This window comes from Caretta caretta, chromosome 4, assembly GCF_965140235.1.
Source record: "Caretta caretta isolate rCarCar2 chromosome 4, rCarCar1.hap1, whole genome shotgun sequence".
In the NCBI taxonomy this organism is placed as follows: Eukaryota; Metazoa; Chordata; order Testudines; family Cheloniidae; genus Caretta; species Caretta caretta.
Genome location: NC_134209.1, coordinates 29,896,305 through 29,920,219, shown reverse-complemented (window position 1 = coordinate 29,920,219; position 23,915 = coordinate 29,896,305). Strand labels below are relative to the sequence as shown.

At 38.9% G+C, this 23,915-nt stretch overlaps 1 protein-coding gene across 10 annotated transcripts in view; it reads right to left on the bottom strand.

The window, feature by feature from the left end:
- PTPN13 (protein tyrosine phosphatase non-receptor type 13) overlaps positions 1-23,915 on the bottom strand; it is a 188,126-nt gene that overhangs the window by 117,726 nt on the left and 46,485 nt on the right. For all 10 annotated transcript variants that reach the window (XM_075127500.1, XM_048847084.2, XM_048847086.2 and 7 more), the window contains exons 3-4: positions 11,441-11,610; positions 227-292 (exon numbers count right to left, since the gene is read on the bottom strand). In XM_075127500.1, coding sequence (XP_074983601.1) covers positions 227-292; positions 11,441-11,610 — 236 coding nt within the window. The remainder of the gene's footprint in view (positions 1-226; positions 293-11,440; positions 11,611-23,915) is intronic.

Genomic DNA, 23,915 nt, shown 5'->3' with positions numbered 1-23,915 from the left:
TTCCCCTCTCACAAGCACCTTGTAATTATGTAAATTACAAAAACCCAAACTATGTAAAAACTCCTGCTTTTCACTTAGTCTCACCAGTCCCACCAGCATCCAAAGGGTTTACCTTGCCCTGTTACTCTGTTTTTTTAGAAACGTGGAGGAGGTTATCAAACAAACCCCATTTTAAAACTTTAAAATGGTGAGATTTTATAAAAGACGTCTTAAAAAATATACTTACTTGGCTTTGAGGGACTTCATGGTCAGCTCCCCAATAAAGGGTCATACCAAGAGAATAAACATGAATCTGTAATACAACACAAACAATCTGTAAACTTAAAGAAGGGACAGTTCTGGAAATTTGACAGTATATCCTTCAAGTATTAAGTGGGTGTCATGAACTTGACATTCTGAAACAGGGTGGTCCTTTCCCCCGCCCAAATTAGGTGCGTTATTGCACATTTACATTTTTGACAACTAAGCTCAGCCATGGACTCAATTAGCCTCCTTGCCTTGGAGAACTTCTGAACTGTCCTTTGCCCTGGTCATTATAGTCAGAGCAGCAAATTCCACTATGGGAAAAGACTTGCAAAAATCTTATTAATGCTCCTCTAACTTTTTCATTTAGTTTTTACTCTTCATTTAAGATTAAGCCCCAGTATACATAGATAAGATTATGACACTTGATGGTGATGAACACATTCTGAAATGCAGCAGGGCATTCCAATCCTGCAAGCCTTAAAAGGCGTATAGTTCTGAAGGTGGTGAAACGCTTAGGATCACAAACACTGGCTTTTGGGTTGCCAATGGACTTTCACCTATGTACACAACATATGAGGTTGTCATCTTAAAATGTCAATCTTTGTAAGCTCCTCAGAGCAGGAAATGTGTTTTCCTACATATTTGTACATGTCCCAGCACAACAAATCATCCTAATGTGGGCCACTGGCCTTGCTGTAATACAAATAAATAACAATAGAAAAAAGTAGTGAATAGTAATGAATCTGCACTGTTTGTATATATAATGTGGTAATGACACTCTTTGTACTGGACAAATCAACTATTGTACAGTAAACATGTGTTAGTAACAACTGTATAATTTAAAGCAAGAGGTGCATTACATAATTTTAGCAAGATAAACATATATTTAAAGCAATTCTAGGACAAAGTTATGTATTTGTTCAGCACTGACCAGACACTTGACTTGGTAAAAGGCACAGATATTAAGACAATCTCTGCCCTGGAGAGTTTATAATCTACCAGAGACAATATTTAGAGAGATCTACAATCTACACAGAAGATGCTGTGGGAGACAAAGGAGAGAGCTACCATAGTTAATATTTATTATTGCTCTAGTTTTTATGAAACAATAATATGGTAAAAAGAAAAGGAGTACTTGTGGCACCTTAGAGACTAACCAATTTATCTGAGCATGAGCTTTCGTGAGCTACAGCTCACTTCATCAAATGGCAGCCCCACCGAGGGGCAAACTCCTGAGGTAGGCTGTGGCACAAGTGTGCCCTCTCAGGTAACCCAAGAACTCCACTTCAGGCCCCCTTGCTTCAATAATGCCCTTCTGTGGGGCCAGTTTATTATCAAAACCATAGTACAGTTCAGTTCATAACAAAAGTCCTCCACAGAGTCCATCTATCATCCCAGTGCATATTATCCTCAAAACCCCATGACGTAACATTCCACAAGCCAGCATCTTCTGCCACACTCGAGGCTCCTCACCAGTCTCACCTGTCCCTCTGTCAAGATGGCCACCCCAACACTTCCAACTGGAGTGTGAGCCCACTCTTCTCAGTGGTAACTCCGCACAAACTCTCTGCTGGGAAATGATCTTCACCAGGGAAGCATCTCTCCCTCTCCCTGTTCCCTTAGGTCCAGCACTCTGGCCCTGGATATGTCAGTGGGCAGATTCCTCTGATGCTCTCCAGCCTTCAGAGTTCTCTGGCCCTTGGCTACATCTCCAGCTTAGAAGTAAGCAGGAGACTCCCACTGCTGCTGTCTGGCCCTGGCTCTTTGGCTTTGGGATGTCAGCCAGCAAACCCTTCTTTGCTGCTCTATTGCCTTCCGTCTTTCCCCAGAAACCACCTACAGCTTCCTTCCAGGACCCTCCATAATCCCCTGGTAGCTCTCACCTGCCTCTTTCCTGAGGAACTCACCAGGTCCCTCTGTCTCCCAGGGGTCTCTGCCCCTCAGATTCTCTCTATCCTTTATTGCCTCAGGTGTTGCCCTGCCCTCTTAACTGGCCAGAGTGGGAGCACTTGCTCTGGCACAGGGAAGCTGGAACTACTTCATGTACAGGGCGAGCCAGCCACCCTCTGATATATATAGTTGTATTTACAAATTTACACAATAAATATGGACATTGCTATTAAAAAGGCTTTTTGAATTGCAAAATCAACATTAAAGTGCAGAATATACACAAAGCTCTTGCTTCACCTAAATAAAGTATTATGCCAAGTGGCTTGTGACCTGAATAGTAAGTGAGAGTGAAAATGGCAGCCTCCTTCATTGCATTGCCAAGTATCAGTCCTGTATATAAATTCTAAACAACAACAAAAAATTAAAGAGTGCTTCAGCAGACTTTTTCAAATATCTCGTAAGTGCTCTTATGTATGGTTTTCAGCCATCCTAAATTTAAGAAGTGCAATATATTTTGTGCTAAAGAAAAGCAGAGGTAAATATTCAGTGCTATGTTTCAGACACGTGAACCGATGGTCCCATTGCTAACAAAACCACCTACATATTCATGCTGCCATTGATGTCAGTCAAAAATAATTAGTAGCCTATTGTCAGCTAGATAGGACTTAGAAACAGATAAATATGGTGTGCATTTTAATTTAAAACAATCACCTTTTTTCCTTTGCATTTCATCAAATTCTCAGTTCTTTTCCTGAAAATTTTCAGTGCGTGTATTAATTTTTAAAAATTGATAATCTCAAATTTCCAATTTGTGGTTTAAAAAAAATCATACATATGAAATATTTTCAGTTTTCCACTACAAAATAGGTGCAATATTCTCCTTTTATTTAATCCCTCCACGTCAAGGCATGGTAATGTCAGCAGTTTAGGAGCAACATATTCCCCATTCTGTGCTCTATTTATTTTTATTATCTATTTTCCACATAACATTTGAAAATAGAAGCATCCAGAAGAGCACTTGAGTCCTAAGCTTCCACCGGTTATTACAAAGAGGTCTGTCTCCCAACACACACAGCGTATGAGTCATGCAGAGGGCTGCACTGATATGAGATTGTGATAGAATTAATACAGCTGACATATGGTTATATTCACCATGAGAGTTCAGTTCAACAAGCTGATGAATCGTAAAGCTTACGCCTGAGGTATATGTGGGAGGAGGGTTTATGCAAATACAAAATATTTTTCTTGGAATTTTTCTGTAAATTACTTTATATATTATAAACAAAGCTGGAGTACATGCCATGGAGGGATTTGTGGTAATGCTGTGCCTAAGAAGACAATGGGCCATTTTTTCCTAATGTGACATCCACACAAACTTTTCTGAGTTCAAGATCTCATGGATTTCACTGGTGTTGTAGGATGCAACTGAGGGTGCAATTTGGCTTGATACCCATTAGATAACAGGCCCAATCCTGAAACCACATTCTATCAACTGCAGACTTAAATATTTTTTTTCCCTTTTAATTGATAATGATGAATGGAACGACATCAAGTAGCAAGCAGTTGCAGTATCAGGGCCATAGCTTAATCTGGGAGAACTGGAATATTCAGTCCCCCAAAGTCTTAGCTTGGTTGTAGCAGGGACCTTTGTAGAGGTGAATGCCAATAATAAGAATGAACTCAGCTCAACTTCTTTCACATTGTTAAAAAGACAAAGTTATACATGTTCCAGAGTAGCAGCCATGTTAGTCTGTATCCGCAAAAAGAAAAGGAGTACTTGTGGCACCTTAGAGACTAACAAATTTATTTGAGCATAAGCTTTCGTGAGCTACAGCTCACTTAATCCATTATACATAGTATACATCACTTTGGAAAGGACATATTTAATTGTTTCAGAAAACATGCTCATGGTATTGAAAAGTGTTAAAGTACTTTACACAGAAAAACACACAATGACCGAGTAACCCATCTAGTTTTTGAGAGGTCAGGAGGAGATTAATTTCAGTCAGTAAAAAAAAAAAAAAATGAAACAATGCAATAGGAAGTTGTTCTTTGGTGTGGGAGAGGGGTTATTCAACATTTTACACATAGGATTAACATTTTCAGGGATTCGGGGCGGGGGGGGAGGAGGTGGTTAAATTTACTCAGAAACCGATTGCTTCTCCAAGGAGCTAAAAAAACTAACCCAAATGAATTGGCATTCATCATGACTTGCATCTTCAATGTATGTTCCACCAGGTTATTTGGAAAGGGAATCCGATGGTATTTAAACATGTACCTTCAGCTGGAACTGACATTTTTTTGATATGGTGGTTGTGAATGCTCAGCGGAAAAATTAAAGACTTATTTGCAAACTGGCTTCCAACTGCACATGGTTTTGGACCACAAACCAAACTAAGATGGCTACCCTCATGACATAGGGTTTTGGGTTTTTTGGTTAGGTTTTTTTTGTAATTTATTGCTATTTTTTACCTTTAACCCTATATCTGAAATTTGGATTATAAGGGAATTGTTAGAAGTCACTGTTTGACTGCTTTAACCATAAAAAATAAGCTTTATTCCTAAATACAGATCCCTCAATTGCAGGTACTACATATTTAGCAATGTTTCACACATGCATCAGAACCTCTTTTCACTGAGGAAAGAAATGATGGCCACAGAACTAAGTTTTCCTTGTTTTGTGGAAAGATTGCTATGGGCTTTACCTTCCAATTGGACAGTCAAAGTCAGGTATCAGGGACTCTCAGTTTAATGAATGTGCTTGTCATTGACTTAGTCATCTACAAGTAAATGAACTCTCCAAATACTGAGCTGGTACTTCTCATATTCAGCTTATTACCAAGACCTTCTACTGAAAGATTAGAGAGCATTGCCAATTCGTGCCACAGACACACCTAGTTTCCTTTTCATGCATAACTATGACCATTGCAATACCATCAACGTTAAACAAATAAATACATACATAAATAAATCTGACAACAGAGAATGGAGAGAAGAAAAAAATATACTTACGAAAACCAGGTTGTATAGGTATAAAATAGTTAACTGGTAACACCAGTTTTTCTTTAAATCTCTACTACAGAACAACCTTATTAATTCTAGGTTAGCTAATATACAAACTGAACACTATTCCCAAAACATCTGAGAGTCTCATGCCTTTTCCCAGCAAAGCTTTTATTACAGAGCATTGTAAGGAGGTTCCTATACTAAGACCATTATTTTTACAAAATTTACTGCATCTCTACTACACAGTGAAGAACTATTTTTCAAAATAAGTGAACAAAGCACATTGTGGTGTGGGTGCTCCATTGTATGCTTAACTTGGGATCAGTTTGCGTGAATTGCTGAGGTTCTTCTGAATGTAGTATTTCACAAACTATTACAACAGCGCTATACAATATAAACAAAATTGCATAAGCTACATACATATGAAGCAACCTTTTACATATAAAAATGCTTGTGATGAATAAAATGAATTGCACTTACTCATATTTGTTACAATTTGAGTTTAAAAACAGTTATATTACTTTCATGTTGGTATTTTACATTTCTTCATATCAATATTATATACTGTTCTCTAACTGTTCATTATGGTTTGACAGACTAATGTCATGCCAAATATTTTTTGGGGGAAAAAAACTCTCATACCAAGGCTAGGCTGTTTATTTGATCATCATGGTTGAGGCTTGTGCATTGTTATCTCAAACTCCATTCATATGAGATAATGTCAAGTACATTAAAACTAGATAATGCATCTATTTTAAAAGTGCTGATAATAAGAAGATCAAGAATGAAGCTAAGCATGCGTTCTTATATACATGTGTATTATGTATACACACTGTACTATTTAAGACAAATTATATCAAGGAAAAGTTGAAATATGAACTTCAATAAGAATTGCAAGTACTCTGTACCTCCAAAAAATTAAGATACTTATTTAAATGCTTCTTGGTAATCCTGATTTTTGGCTTTGATGATTTATATTAAAATATTTTGAACAGTTTTCACAAGAAATAAGTAGCACTAAATTCATATCACAAATTTATTATTTGTGGAATGATTTGCAACTGTATATTTCAAATAAGCCTACAATTACAAAGTCACCTTTTTTGTTCAATTTAACAAGAGACTTCGAATCAGTAGGGCATTCACTGTCTGACTAGCACTTTGGATGATATTTATTATTGAATACATAATTTCTTTGGTTTAGAAGAAATGAAGTCATGACCCAAATACTAATGCAACCCTGTCATTGTGTTTTAAGAAGTCATTACAAACAGGAATTTGTTTTGGTTTCAGTAAAATTCTGACATGAACCAATTTCAGAACAAGAACTGAAAATAAACCAAAGATTTCCACTCAAACTAGTTTGGTAAACTGCAGTGAAATACACTGAATGAAGATTGAAGCTTAAAATTGAAAACCAGATGAAATTAGCATGTATACAACATCATTTAAGAAATGCAAAGTAAATAAATCACAGAAACTAACCATGACACCACTCAAAACTTAGCTTAATACAGATGGAAGGGAAGATGACACTGGGGTTACGGGCAAGATGCACAGGAAAGATATTGTAACCATAAACATTTTAAAGAAATGGTACACACCAATCATGAGGCAATATTACTGTGTCTTAAACAACATTTATCACAGATTATTAGAAATGGGACAAATTATCTTTCATTACAGAAGGGTTTGACTTCTATCCATTTTATGCCAGAAGAGCAATGTATTTGATTTTGATTGACATATTTTCCCCCCAGAATCAGCAATTTGCCTCCATATCCTTTTCATTAGATTGCTTTGTCAACCATCCCTTGCAATGGATCAGAATATTACCCCAAAGAAACATTCTTCTTCAGCTAAATCTACACTATATTATGATTTGCATTACAGCAGCAACCAGAGGCCCGAGTCAGGATTAGAGCTGCATTGTACAGTTGACAAATATTAGCTGGTTGAAATGTCTGAGGCAATGTGAAAGAAGGAAAAAATTGGGATTGAGAGAAGGAGATAAAGAGAGACATTCGAGAAGGATTTTGGAATAAATACAGGGGATGAAGGGCAGATGCAGACAAAGATGCAGGCAGGGTCACCATTAGCAAAAGAAATTTCACTTAACTCTGAAGGACAATACACATATAGAAACAGAAATATTTCTGAAGGAATGCTATCCAACACAGACTGACTTTTCCTTCAAAAATGTCTGCCTCATAAAGCCTTAATCTACACAATAAGCTACATTTGAATGATTTCTGTACAGTTCAGAGTTCAGTAACCTAAAACAATAAACTTGTACTTGGAGCCTATCTGCTCACTGTGATATATGCAAGGTTATCACATGCTTTTTCTCCTATTACACTCTAAACTTTAGACACACTTTAAAAATTCACTCTATTCAACCTGCTGCTTTTAAATTAAAATAAGACAACATAACTGCAAGACAATATTCCTGATACCTTTTGGTGCCAGAAGCTGCAGATAAGTTAAATTATATGGCCTAATTCTGGCAGACACTAAAAATGATGTAAATAGCACAGTCCCCCCACAAAACCAGGGGAAAAAGTACTGTTAATATACACCTTTAACAGCTGTTAAAAAGCCCCATGCATGCACATCTGCCATGTAGTAGGAAGGAATTAATTGAACTGAAACCGCATGAACCACGTCTTGGCCAGGCAAGTTTCATATACACACATTTATGGTAAACAAACATATGGGTCAGGCTCCTAATGTTATGGCTGTACCTTGTTAAACTCATACATAGGGCCCTACTAAATTCATGGTCCATTTTGGTCAATTTCACGGCCATAGGATTTAAAAAATCATTAATTTCATTATTTTACCGATGGAAAACTGAAATTTCACAGTGTTGTGATTGTAGGGGTCCTGACCCAAAAACAAGTTTTCTTTAAATCTCTACTACACAACAACCTTATTAATTCTAGGTTAGCTAATATACAAACTGAACAGTATTCCCAAAACATCTGAGAGTCTCATGCCTTTTCCCAGCAAAGCTTTTATTACAGAGCAATAAAAAAATATTTTTTGCAAGGTTATTGTGTGTGTGGGGGGGTTTGTGGTACTTCTACCCTTACTTTTGCGCTGCTGCGGGGGGGCGGTGCTGCCTTCAGAGCTGAGCAGCTGGACAGCGGCGGCTGCTGGCCGGGATCCCCGCTCTGAAGGCAGAGCCACCGCTAGCAGCAGCGCAGAATTAAGGATGGCCTGGTATGTTATTGCCACCCTTACTTCTGCGGTGCTGCCTGCAGAGCTGGGCCCTCAGTCAGCAGCCGCCACTCTCCGGCCGCCCAGCTCTGAAGGCAGGGCAGAAGTAAGAGTGGCATGGTATGGTATTGCCATCCTTACTTCTGCGCTGCTGCTGGCAAGGTGCTGTCTTCAGAGCTGGGCGCCTGGCCAACACCCGCAGCTCTTCAGCCACCCAGCTCTGAAGGCAGCGCAGAAGTAAAGATGGCAATACCGCAACGCACCTAAAAATAACCTTGTGACTCCCCTGAAACTTCCTTTTGGGTCAAGACCTCCAATTTGAGAAATGCTGGTCTACCCCTTGAAATCTGTATAGGGTAAATGCACACAAAAGACCAGATCTCAAGGGCTGTGATGCGTTTTTCATGGCCATGAATTTTGTAGGGCCCTACTCATACACAACTCTTGTTGGAGGCCCAGCAGAATGGCCTCTTCTCAAGTTGACTGGGGAACTAGAACCGAGGAACCCAATTTTCTTCAAATTCTGTTGCATCGTTTCAGTTTGATACAGTGGTGGTTCGGTTTTGGGGTTTTTTTCCTGCCACATGTGTATGTGCAAAGTTAGCTAGAATTCAACCCAAAATTAGATGTATTCAACTCCAGTAAAAAACTTCAACACAACACTAAAACCAAATACCACAAGCTAAAAGGATATAAACCAAGTTAAATCAACTGTATGAGTAATCTCCTTATGCAAACCAAGGCATATATATGTCAACATGCAAAAATTTCCCAAGAAAATATGAATTCAGGCGCTTGCAGAGGTAAAGGGTCACAACTGTACTACCACCACTTTCCAGAAAATTATGTTATCAGATGTCATATAATAGCTAGATGTATATTTTCATAAGCTAGAGCCACAATCTGAGAGAATTAATCACAGCGGCATGTGGGGACAAAGGCCATAATTTGGTCATCAACAATGAATGAGTTCAAGTGCAAGAGAAACATGCCACATCAGTTCCCATCAGTTTTAACTTCTTTCTATGCAACAAGGAAACACAGGGCCTCTGGTTTGCAACATAGAGTGTTCTTCTATTTTTAAAAAGAAAACAAACAAACAATTGCCATCAAGTAAATGTAGTGTTAAATTAAGAATGCACCCATCTTTGAAGTAAAAGATTTCACCTACACACAGTTTAGTTGCTTAAGGAATTTACTGATTATTTCCCTGGTGCTTTTGATAAGAGAGTTCTTAAGCCAAATTCAGAGCTAGTACAAAGTGGCACAGCTCCACTGACTTCAACTGCACCCGCTCATTCAAGTTATAAATTTTAGTAAAGATTTCTAACTACAAGGTGCTTCACAGTACCACTATCACAAAGTTTGGAATTATCCCTCTTATCTGTGAGTTCCAGATGCTGCAGTCCCTATTCTGGCAAAACTTCCACTGACTTCAGTTCTACCATTACTTGTGTAAGGCACTTCTGTCTCTTGGCCCTGAACAGTTAACACACTAATCTACCACAAGGTATATATACCTGTCTTACAATAGATAGCCTTGACTGTGTCGCAAGGCAAGAGGCCTGAAGCCAAATGCTTTCAACCACTGAAGAAACATATACAGACCAAAATACATTTCTTGGAGGGCATCCTTTAGACTGGATATTCAATTGATACGGTTCTAGAGAAAACTGACAATTTAAAAAGTTTTCAGAAAAAAATATATCAAAGTGTATGTAGCTAGTCCTTGCCCATGTCATAGCAATAGTTCTAGTACCAATCTCCTTCAGAACAAAGCCACGCAAACTGCTCCTCCAGGAGGAGTCCTGCTAAGCCATATAACAGCTTCCAAACACACAGCTATTTTGGCTGTAGTCCTGTCTCATGGAGGCCGCTGGTCCGAGAGGTTTAGCACCCCGTCTACCTGTGACAGGCTCCACTAAGGAAAGTGATCCACCTGGAGACTAACTGACTAAGTAGCTGGGCGGCAGTTAATTAGGTGAACATCACCCAGTCTAATAAAGGCTTCCGAGGGCTCAGTCAGGAAGCCTCAAAACAGAAAGAGGAAGTTCCCAGAGAGTTCACCGAGAGCTCACCAGAACAGAACAGAACAGAACACAGAGAGGAAGTTCTCTCTCTCACAGAACAGAGAGAGGAAGTTCCCAAGGAAAGAGACTGCTCAGGGGAGCAGTTCAGAGAGCACCAGAAACAAAGGGGACCTAGGAAAGGGCAGGGCAACGAATGGCAAAGCCCTAGGAAAGCCCAATCCCAGTGAAGGGACCTTACACACAGCAGCAAGAAGTCCAGGTCTTTGGGGAATTACACACCACTCCAGAAACAAGCTGCTGTAGTTTTCCATCTGAAGGGGCCCAGAGTTCAGAGAAGGAGCCATTCTAGAACCCTGAAGGGGCATCATTCATGATATACAAGCCTCGCAGAATTGACTGATAGCCCACAGGGGAAACTGAGACAATGTCATATCTGACCACAGCGGCCACATCAGGGTGACTTCCACACTATTATACCCTGCAACATCCCCCTAAATAAGAGTTGAAGAGTTTAGGATTATGAAGACCAGTCAAATGAAAGGGGTGGGAATAGAACCCCATCCCCTCCTCATTCCCAGCCCTGTCCATATTCTGCTAGGCTGAGTGGGTATTTTGCTGAAGAAAACCTTAAAGCTGAAGAAAAAAGAAAAAGGCTAATTTGGAGCCATTTGGAAGACTAGTCAGTTAACGATGCAGATACAATTTAGATTTATGTTCAAGCTCACCCTTACTTAGGTGAGCACCTAATCTTGGGGGGCAGGGAGGAGGAGAAGGGGGACTTCGTTACAGGATGTATGGTAACACCCATTGTTTCATGTTCTCTGTGTATATAAATCTCCCCACTGTATTTTCCATCTAATGAATGCATCTAATGAAGTGAGCTGTAGCTCACGAAAGCTTATGCTCAAATAAATTTGTTAGTCTCTAAGGTGCCACAAGTACTCCTCTTCTTTTTGCGAATACAGACTAACATGGCTGCTACTCTGAAACCAGTTATAATACAGTTTCATAGAGACTAACATTTTATGGGAGTGAAGGTAACGTACCTTTTCAACATCTGAAAGGGATGACAGTGACTGGTTCTGCAGAACCTCTGGTGCTGTGAATGCTCTCAGGTCCTGGTTGAAAACATTTTCATCTGTAAATGACACACTCCCAGATGGAAGCAACAGCAAAGACCATGGAGAAATGATGAAGCTCAGGTCAGTAGGATCAGCTATATTTGAAAATACAAATAAAAAAACACAATTGAAAGGCAGCTGCTACCAAATAACAGGACTCCACAAAAATCATGTAAGTGTTCATCTGACAAAGAGAAAGTTGTGAAATGGAGTGGATGATCTAATTAGTCTTCTTCATTTGTAATTTCTATGACCACAATCGTTAAAATAGCTTTCATCACAAAAAGTTCATGGGAGATAAGCAGCAAAGACCTTTCGGGCAGTTTCAGTATTTTACTTTGAAAACACTGATGTTATTTATCTGGAATTCTTAAACAAAAGATCTACCAGAAACATGCACCATCCTTACTGTTTTATATTTTTAAATAAGATTGAGAAGACAAAGAAATAGACTGAAATAAAATTGTTACATCTGATTGCTAATGCTATTTAAATACAATGCTCAAGACAAGAAGAGTGAATTATTAAGCCCTTTCCCATCCACTTGTTTTCCGTAATTTTGCTCTACTTTACTTAAATGTAATCAATATTATTTTTAATATTTGTTATTTATATTAACATTCAACATCTGAGAAGGTAAGCATTATTCCCACTTTCCAGATGGGGGAATCTAAGGCACTGAGGTTAAATGAGAATGACTTTATCCTAAAGGTCAGAGACAGTATTATTGTTATAGCCAGGATTAGAACTCCTGACTCCTACTCCTACGCTACTTTTCATGGCCTTTGTTTTAATGATCCAGACTGATGACAAACATTTGATCATGCCAATATGTTCTGATTTATTTATTGTTTGTCATAAAACAGCAAGCATCCCAGGGGATTGTTTTTCTGATCAGAGGTAGGAGAATAAGGATATAGCAGAGACTAGAGCAGAATAAGAAAGTAGATTAAACTAAAACACATTAAAAAAATATAAATAGCACAATCTCACGCAACACATCTTACGTATACATCAGAATACAATAGCCAAAAGAAATTAACCTTAACTATCCAGTGCACAAGGGCCATGAAGTTTCACATGCTATATGTCAAGATTTAATTTGTTAACATTTACTTATAGCAGTTGAGCCTTCTCTAAGAAGCGGCTAATGTTACAAGGTTATCATACTTCAATGTATAGTTCAATTTTAAATATAGTGAATATACACAAACCTTATTAAAACCTTTTCAGGGTGAACTGTTTGATATTATTAATTCATTCAAAAATGTAAGTCAACATTAACCTATATTTTAGGTTACTAGGGACTAGATGCCTGCTCTCTTTTCCTCCCATTTTGCTTGACGACCACAATGGCTATCAATGTTTTTTCTTTAAATAATCACTACAGTAACCTCTATCAATTGGCTGTCATTTTTGTATTATTACTCATACCCTCGAAGTAACACAGAACCCTCCAAATGATTAAAGATTTCCCCCTTCAGGATGTCTTTTTGTTTTTAAAATGGAGCTGCCCACTGAAGTTACTTGATTGCTTCCTATTGGATGCTCACTATCAAGACTAATTCCTATAGTAAGACTGAAGTTAATTGGGGTAGCAGTGGAATGTGCAAAGAAGGAATCTGCACTCAACCAAAGAGCCTCCATTCAATCTGTGTGAATAATACTGTCAGAAAGAAACACAAACACTGAGATTATGAAGCCTACTGTTGACATTTTAAGAGAGAAAACCTCCTACACCAGGAACTTGCAATTCTGGCACCTGGATATTTAAAGCTCTCTGGATAAAATCTGATGTAAACTCTGGCCACTAACCTGCAAAGAGGCTTTCAATCCATAAAACACATCTTGAAAATAACAGTGGGCAAAGAAAAAGCAACTGTTCTCATGGGTCTAAAAGATTTTAATGACTGCTGTATGAACGTCAGAACACCACAACTCAAGTACATACAAATTGTGATGTAACAAAGATTTAATGTAGTGTTGTAATAACAGAAAAAATATTATTGTCATTCTAGGAAGAGCGGCAATAGTTCCATTTCCTCCTACAATTCTGTTTCCTAGGCTGTCCCATACTCCTGTAATTTACTGTAATTCCAACATCCCAGGAGATTTACTGAGTAACTATGTATGGAATAGATATCAGAAATAAACAGACCTACCAAACAAATCCTTCAAATTCCCAGGCTTCAATCCTTCCAGCACTCTGAGATTATGCATCTGGTTCTAACGTCAGACATTTAACAAAAGAAAAACGTGCCTCAGAAACGTAGGTTTAATTTTCTAGATCAATGGACAGAACTCCCAATTTACAGATATCAGAGAAATTGTCGACTCCTATCTGTATGTAGCAGAATAGCTATTAAAGACCATTTAATGTGTATTGTGGGGATTAACCTTTGGTAATTTTTTGGGGTTCGAATAACAGCTTATTGTCCCTATTGCTTGGAAATGGAAAGTTTCACTTCATAAATTAAGAACACTTATGGCAACAGGAACACAACAAATATTCATGAACAGGAAGGATTTTATGGACTTTACTTAAAATAATGATGATTAATGTTTAGAGACTCAAAACTATACTATAAACAAGCAAATATACAACTGCACCTTTCACCTTCAAGTATCTACTCCCTGTTGCCTAATTAAGACTGAATGTGTTTCAGCATTTGTCATGACACTGAGAACATTACACTTTCAACACTCAGGGTATATCTACACAGCAAAAGCTGTGCATAGTACAGGCTACAACCTGAGTTACGCAGGCCAGCTGGATTTAAGCTAACAATAGCAGCAAAACCTCTATAGTACAGGCTTCAGAGCAGGTCAGTGAGCTTATTCAGTGTGTCTGTGCTGGGATTGTACTACCTGTGCTGAAGCCAGGCTTTACTGTCTTCAATGCTACTGTTACCTACATTAGCTGGGTTCAAACTAGCTTGGGTAGGCTAATCCAGGCACAGCTTTTGCTGTGCAGACAAACCCTGAGACACAGATTTTGATTCACAGTTACAGCCACTAGGACTGGAATTCTATTCTACGGCTTGATTCTTTAAGAGGCATAATGACATATCTACCTGTAACTAATTCCTATGCACAGCTGCTCTACATTTTTATTTAAGTAATTCAGCATTACACTAAAAGATACCAATGATGATGAGAGTGAACTCAAAGGGGAGAATTATAAAGGATTAATAGAGAGTGGCATCTTAATTTAAAAACCCTTTCTTGAACCTTATATTCAAGCCTCAAGAGGAAAATGGGAGAAGGAAAAAAAACTTCAGGGTTCACACTGTAGAGCTGGTTTCCTCTATTCTCCCACTTTCACATTATAAGAGAGACCTGAACACACTTTCTTCAGGGAGTAAATGGAGAATACCGTCTTTGGTTACGTGAGGGAAGCAGATTTTAACCCACAAACAGCACTGCAGCAGCTTCCCATTGAAATGGTATTGGCATTTTATGAATCATAAAAACAATATTAGTTGATACAAGTATTTTTTAGGGCTGTCAACCGATTAAAAAAATTAATCGCGATTAATCGCAATTTTAAACAACAACAGAATACCATTTATTTAAATATTTTGGGATGTTTTCTAAATTTCCAAATATATTATTTTCAATTACAACACAGAATACAAAGTGTACAGTGCTCACTTTATATTTATTTTTGATTATAAATATTTGCACTGTAAAAACCAAAAGAAATAGTATTTTCAATTCACCTAATAGAAATATTGTAGGGCAATCTCTTTATCATGAAAGTTGAACTTACAAACATAGAATTATGTACAAAAACAGATCAGTGTAAAACTTTAGAGCCTACGAGTCCACTCAGTCCAACTTCTTGTTCAGCCAATTGCTCACACAAACAAGTTTCTTTACATTTGCAGGAGAGAACGCTGCCCACTTCTTGTTTACAGTGTCACCTGAAAGTGAGAACTGGCATTCGCATGGCACTGTTGAAACCGGCGTCGCAAGATATTTACTTGCCGGATGCGCTAAAGATTCATATGTCCCTTCATGCTTCATCACCATTCCAGAGGACATGCGTCCATGCTGATGACCGGTTCTGCTTGATAATGATACAAAGCAGTGCAGACTGACGCATGTTCATTTTCATTATCTGAGTAAGATGCCACCAGCAGAAGATTGATTTTCTTTTTTGGTGGTTCAGGTTCTGTAGTTTCCACATGGGAGTGTTGGTCTTTTAAGACGTTTGGAAACATGCTCCACACCTTGACCCTCTCAGGTTTTCGAAGGCACTCAGATCCTTAAATCTTGGGTCAAGTGGTGTAGCTATCTTTATGTATCTCACATTGGTACCCTCTTTGCATTTTGTCAAATCTGCAGTGAAAGTGTTCATAAAACGAACAACATGTCATCATCCGAGACTGCTATAACATGAAATTTATGACAGAATGTGGGTAAAACAGAGCAGGAGACATACAATTCTCCCCAAGGACTTCAGTCGCTAATTTAATTAACACATTATTATTTTAGCAAGCATCATCACCACAGAAGCATGTCCTCTGGAATGGTGGCCGAAGCATGAAGGGGCATATGAATCTTTAGTGCATCTGGCACGTAAATACCTAGCAATGCCAGCTACAAAAGTGCCATGCGAATGCCTGTTCTCACTTTCTGGTGATATTGTAAATAAGAAGTGGGAAGCATTATCTCCTGTAAATATAAACAAACTTGTATCTCTTAGCAGGGCTGAACAAGAAGTAGGACTGAGTAGACTTGTAGGCCCTTTATATTGTTGTTTTTGAGTTCAGTTATGTAACCAAAAAAATTATATTTGTAAGTTGCACTTCCACAATAAAGAGACCACACTACAGTACTTGTATGGAGTGAATTAAAAAATACTATTTCTTTTGTTTATCATTGTTACAGTGCAAATTAGCAACTACTACAGTTTTGAAAAGCAATGAGTCAGACTAACCTTACTGCCAATTGAGACCGTCTTGCCACTAGAGTGCCAATTAGTCAGTCACTCAGCATTGAGGTCTTCCCGCGTTTCGCTTTTTGTGTTGAGAATGTTTTCACCTCAAGGCAACACCTATTTTAGTACTGAAGGAAACTCGTCTTTGCTTTGTCTGGAAAGCAGTAGAGGAGGACAAAGAAACAAGAGCTTTTTTCAAAAAATTACCTTTTCTATTCACTTCAGACTTTAATTTGTTGACTTTGTGGAGAGACGACAACATTTATCCCCTGTGCTTGGTATTAGACTTATTATAGAACGTCTCAGTGTAAACGCTCCAATAAGTCTGGGTGAACTACTTTCATTGCAGAGCATATAGCAGGAGAGCAAAAATTGTGGTTCTCAACATTAGTAATCAGTTGATGCTTCTTGGCTTGAGATATGAGAAACTTATTGGCCTTCTTTCATGTTTAAGAGGCACTGAAAGTCCTAAGGAAATGTGGTTCCCTGTAGGTGGGAGGGACTGAACAATATAGGGAGAAAGAGAACAGTCTTGAAGTGCTACATAGTTATGCCTGTTGCTGTTGTTTTGTGCTTTCCCAATCTTGGGGTAAAGAAATTCTACTCAAGGGTCTGAAATGCTGTAACTTCATTGTTTTTGCCTGCCATTAGTGTAATGGAACTGACTAATCCATCAACTGTAAATTGGGGTAAGCAAGACTAAAGAAAAGCCAAGATTTGTATGAGAAATATCTGAATAACTTGTGCAAGAGTTTAAAAGAAAATGGATTAAACACACTGATGTCACCTTAATTTGTGTCAAATGAAATTAAGGCCACTCTTCTGTAACATAGTCTGAAAAGTATCTCTAATGTGTATTTAAGTGTTTGAAAGGCTGTAATACATGCATTTATCAAGCTGTAAAACAAATTATCACCTGAATTTCCATTTATTAAGCTGCATAAATAGTGATGTATATAGGGGTGGGAAGAGAATTCCAAACCTACCGACTTCGTGTATTGGGCCCATTTCTGTAGCCTTTGACTACAATGGACTTCCACTGAAGTCAATTCCCTCCTCACATAAGATATCTTTCTATATTTGTGATTCCTGCTTGTAAACACACTTCACGTTGGGAAACTCTCCGTCTAGCACCAATGAGTAATCAATTGATTTATTATTATTTTCATTAGAGTAGCACCTACAGGACTCAACCAAGATCAGGACTCTACAAATTCATAGTAAGAAACGTTTTACTTTTATATATGCCTTCTATTCACATAGCCTATTTAAAACCAACATTCCCATTCCAGTATTCAGAAAGCTTTCTCATTATGCAGAATTGCAGTAATAAACTTTGGAAGATAAAACAGGAGAGCTACCAAAAACCAAAATATAAACCAAAACCAAAATAAAAAAAAAAACAAACCCACCAGCAACAAGTTGAGGAGACACCACATTTGACCAAAATAACCAAAAGTCACTCCAATCAACTGAAAAGTAAATCTTAAAAAATCTATTTGGTCAGATCTTTTCTTAGTTTAATTTTTACTGTATTAAGAGTTTTATCATGCTCCCTTCTTAAGCCAACCAGAAAACTCTAATTTACTGCAATGGCTGGAGGCTCAGGACCTAAATCAACAAACACAGAGATGGAAGAACTGTCTTCATTATCTTGAAATACGAAAAAAGGTATGGTATGCTATATAATAAAATTAAGGCAACTTTAGAAATCAAAGTTTATTGCTGTCACTCTTCCAAAACACACACTGCAGCTAATTACTGGATTTGGAAGAAAAGGTTTTCTTATTCATATTAAAACCGCAAAAAACAAATATTTTAAAGCAATGTTAAGGGTCTGACTCAAACATGAAAGGAAACTTAGAGTTATGGCTAGACTCCATCTTTAAATTACTTTTCTGTACCACAAGGATTTTAACATAAACACACCGTATGAGCTGAAAATACAGGATCAAAATCCATCTTCCTAGTTAACTCCAATAAAAGCAATGAATTAGGCCTGGAGTCCTATTTTTACTAGGGTCTGAAATATTTATTGGACACCTACTACCCCGAAGACTCAGTTTATTACCCCAGGACAAAAAAAATCCTTCCTACCACACACAGGGCCATACTCCTCAATTTTACGGAATAAACAGTCACACTGTTTACTGTTTCCTATATTTCATTGTAATATGGACAGTCGGTCATCTGTTTAATACATTTTAAAAAGGTAGTTAGTAGGGGTATGTCTGCACTGGAGCTGCAGGTATAATTTCCAGCTTAGCTAGTGATACCCATGCTAGCTCCAATTGAGCTAATGTGCTAAAAACAGAAGTGTAGCCATGGTGGCGCAAGTGGAAGACCAGGCTAGACAGATCATATCTCCATCTGAACCAGTAAGTACGAATTCAGGGCAGCTAGCCCCTCCTGCTGCTCACGTCAGCACAGCTACGCTTCTATTTTTAGCATGCTAGGACAATCAGAGCTAGCGTGAATGTGTCTCATTCAAACTGTAAGTAACACTTCCAGATCCGGTGTAGACATCTCTCTCTTGCTTTTGCTTTGTCTTCTTTTTCTTCCTGTCTTCTCTTCACTTTGTGTTTCTTTTCTTTCCTTTAATAGATCTTGGTGTATATCATACCTTCAGCAGCCATTTCCTCTTTTCTTTCACTCTCCTTCTATTCCCTTATAACCTGTTCTCTACCTCTTCTCATACATTTTCTGTCTGGACACCCAACATCTCTCACTTTCTCAGTACCCTACCTCTTTTCTAACTTATCGCATCAGTTTCTCCCCACAACTCTCTGTCCAAACCCAGCCATCTACATAGACCTTGAAAAATTATAGCAGACTCCTAAGAGCCAGGGGACCCAACTAAGATGAGGGGTGCAACTGTACAGGGGAAATATTCATGTGAAAAGCCAAGTGCCCATGTCTTCTTTCTCAGCTGGTAATAAGTGAATGGTGCTTGAGTTCTTGCCAGAGTATTGTCTCTTGACCCTACTCAGGGTAAAAGATGCCTGATCAAATTTGAAGTCCCCACCCAACCCTCCAAACCTGCTGGCTGCTGGAAGGTGCACATACTTTGTCATTCTTGCATTGCAGAACCTTCTGGGTGCTCCAAGCGTGGGATACTGATCTACTCCTCTTCCAACTTCCAGGTTGTGTTTTCTAAGTTCTCTTTCACCGCGAATAAATCCAGGGCCTTCCTCTGCTGCCTCTCTTAGGTTTCCCAACCAGCCCAGGAGCAGCTTGAAATTGATCCAGTTCTTGGCAGTTTCATGAACTAATAAAATGATGCAACAGCATTTCTCGGTACACCCCCAGACAACCCCCAAAGCAATGGCTCCTCCAACATGAGAAGGACCCCTGTCTCAGGAAAAAAGAAAAGGAGTACTTGTGGCACCTTAGAGACTAACCAATTTATTTGAGCATGAGCTTTCGTGAGCTACAGCTCTGGGAGAAAGACAGAAGTGTATTCCCTCCTCCCGCCCCCAGTCTTGCTGCATGTCACCCTACTCACTGTTGTCACTGGCCATCTTTCTTCCCCTGATTTTACCTGGCCTCACTGTCTGCTTATTGGTGAGCTAGAACAAAGAGGAAATATCCCCAGGCAAACAATAGCAAGGACAAAATAATTAAATGAAATACCACTTGTTTACTGCTGGAAGAAAACACATAGGCAGCTCAATTCCTGCTGCTGGTGTTCCTGTTACACTAACAGTTTCATGCTGAGAAAGGCAGGACAAACATCCCTGACTTCCTCTTTGAATTACTTCTTAACTCAGGGTCCCCTCTCTGTGGCAGGAGTCATGCCATTAGGGGACTGCGTGTGCCATTCATCTGAGTCCTGCCCTAAATCCACTATGAGAATTATAAGAAAGAAACAATTCGCTTTTAATAGTTTGCTTTTCATCCACAGATCTCAACACCTTTTAAACAACATCACTATTCCCATTCTACAGCCAGGAAATTAATGTACAGAAATATGGGATGAATCACTTAATTTAACAGAGCAGGTCAGTGACCATACTTGGAATAAAACCCAGGTCTCTTGACTCTCAGGCTAGTATTCTATCCAATGGACCATGATTCCCAAGGGTTCCGGATACCAGGAGCAAAACTGGAGTCTCTAACTTCACTCCGCTGCTGTTTTGCAAAGCAAGGAGCACCAGTAAAGGCTTGGATACTCTCTGAAGATTTTGAGAGCCACCACCGCATCAGTTTACACTCCATTTATATCTGGAAGACCATTTTCACAACCAGAAGAACTGGAATTTTTGTTTTAAATCAAGTCTTAAATTCTGCAGAAGCGAATAGGACTCACTCATGAAAGCTATGTAAGTGCCCTGGGTGAGTGGATTTTTCAAGCTTCAATTAAAACTGTAGATAGCACAAAAAACGTGTGTTAAACAGCAGCACTAAAACTTTTCTTTTAAAAAAACCATGGAAGGTGATACAGCAATTTTGTATGACTGCTTTAGAAACAGATTGTGACTTGGTATTGTAAAAGCTATCCCTTAAATATGCATTTACAGACTTTACAAAACCCAGATCATTTACTCAATAAACCTCAAGGCCTTCTTTGAAGTAATTACTGCCTGTCATGGAACTGAACCCATATATTAAAAATCCTTTTGAAGAAAAGCTTGCACAGACACTCTGCTCATATTTCTGAATTAGAAGACATGCTTGTAAAATCACTTTTCTCCAGATGGCGCAAACTGAACAGTCTGCCTTGTGAACTAGATGCCTACTAATTGTGCATAAACAAACTATTCTTGATTGTTATAATGCAAAGAAAAAGTTTTAAAGATTGAAAAATTTGGTTGACAACGTACAGCAAAAAATGCTCATCCCAGGATCATTAAATATATTTACAAACCTTTGGCACCTGGGATTTAACATGTAAAGTATGGCAGACTCCTTCATCAGAAGTATTCTGTGCACGTATACAAAAAAAATAGACTTACATGAATTAGGAAATATGCCTTCCATGGGTATTTCTCACTTAAAATATTATTCCTCTACCAGTTCCTGATAACATGTAAATAAATGTGCATGATGTGCCATCGCTGGGAGACCACGGAGAAGCAGAAGCAGTTTTTGTAGCTGTGCTGGTACTAGGTATAATGGAGGAATTTGTAGTCTCTTCTTATTTAGAGGAAGCCTTTTTATTCAAACACTTGACAAAATATCTCAGAACTTTCTTCTGTGTATTTATGGTTTGTTTAACATGGTGAGGATCTCTCCTTGGGGAAAAGACAAATAAACATTCTCTTTTTAACTATCTACTAAGGCATGAAGACAGAGTATGGGTGTATATATATATACACACACACACACGCACGCACACACACACCCAGCTGAGGGTTCACATATATACGCTACGTTACAAAAATAAAGGTTTCAAGTTTGTCATTTGAACATATGTAGTATTCAGCGATTACTGTATAAAGACTACTAGTTGGGAATCTAAGCTCTGATATTCCAAATAACAATACTTTGAATTAAGGCAAAAATCATTCTCAACACCACATTTATATTAATGGAATAATGATATATTCCCTATACTCACTACTTGAAATAAAAGGGGAATTCAGGAGCAATACAGATGCAATGCTTATTATGAGTGGGTAAATCCTGCTGCCTGCTCTGCAGGACATTCACTCCAGCAGAACCAATACTGTTCTGCTCAGCAAAACAGAGACTGCAGACAGGATGCTCAAGATCCCATGTAGGGGGATGTGACCGGGAATATGGCCATGGAGCTGTGATCCATAGGTGCAACTCGTGCCCCAAGCACAAAGAGGGAGTTATGGAGTGTGTGGGGCAAGTGGATCCTGACTATACCAGCTCTCCTCCTCACTGCACACTCACTCACTGTATATGGGAGGATACATGGACCTGGGGGTTATAGCAGCCCTTAGGCCACAGTACGGACCACCAAGCGGATTCCTTGTCCTGCCAACCCCTAAAGACTTCTTCAGCACACACCTTTGCTGCCCAGGTTATACCCTTGGACCAGGACTTGCTCCTAAAGCGTTGACAGGCTCCACTTCAATCTACAAATTAACGTAGTTCGACCAATTTAGACATAGGAATAAAAATATGTCGTCTGACCTTTTTCTTTTCTTCCTTTTCCTTTTTATTTCAGGCTGGACATTTATTCCCAGAAACACAGGGAAGGTAACTGACTGGGAGCTTCTAAAGTAGAATATCAACAAAATTAATTTAAAACAACACAGCCATTAAGCCAGGTACAAAGAAAGCGAATGACCTTTTCCTAGAGGCAGAGGAGCTTCTCCAGAGGTCAGGGAGAGGGCGAAAGAATTTTTCACTAATTATTAAGCTTCTTCGTGCCTGCTCTGAAGTTCTTCTTGTTTTGCTCCTCCAGAAGAACTCTTAACAGCAGCAATAAGGGAAACATCCTCTGAGAGGTCCCTTCCTTCTAACCAAAATACAGGAATAATCTTTACAAAAACCATCTCCAAATCCTCCTTTCAAAACCACTGGAATTTTTGGTATGGCTTCTGATCAATTATGTGTCCACTAGTCTTTACTGAGCTGTAGTTGCCAGCCTTGTGAGCTAAGTCCAGAATTATGCAGCTTGGTAACAAAACACTTGTGAGAGCAGAGTTTATTAAGCATTGCCAGAAGACAGATAAACAGTGTGGTCCAGTTTAAAAAAAAGAGAGACAGAACTGGTTTAAAAGGCAATAAAACCAGGGAGATTATTCAGGTAAACAGTATGCAATACAAATGTAAGGCAGTAATTTTGAAATAACCCTTTAAGCACATGCAGCTAAAATAAAAATCCCTGAAGTCACACAATAACTTTGAGCAGCACCGTAAAAATTGTCACTTTTAAGATGTTGATGACTGGTACTCTTGAATTCTCACTTCAGAGAAATAACACACACACACACACACTTCAATCCCTCCATAAAGTGTCCCCTTTATGACTATAAATTTTATCAGCTACAACTTCATTTTGTTTTACCTGTCCCCATCTTTCTGTGTGTGACCATTAGCAAATAGTAAAAATAGAGAAAAGCCTCTCCATGTAACAGTTTCTCAATACGCATCTTTCTCAATGCCCTGTTCTATGGATGTGACAGTGTTTTAAGGGTATGCCAAGGCCAGGTTGCGGGAGGTCAGGCAGGTGCCCAACAAGTCTTTAGATAGGGCCAGATTATGCCCCATCCTGCGAGCCAGCAGAAGGGAGTGGATGGTGTACCATACCACCATTCCCTGTGCACAGACAGAAACAGGCTCTGCAGAACTGCTACATCCTCTCCTTGTTCAGGCAGGTGGGAAAGAAGAGGGGCAGGGAGATCCCTGTCTCCGTACCCCCAACACACCAGCAACATAGTTACAGTAGCACAAGGGGGGAGCGTACACTGTGACCTGTTACAGTTAACGCCCTTCTCAGAGTAGTGGAGAGACAGGGAAAGAGATTTTTTTTATTAG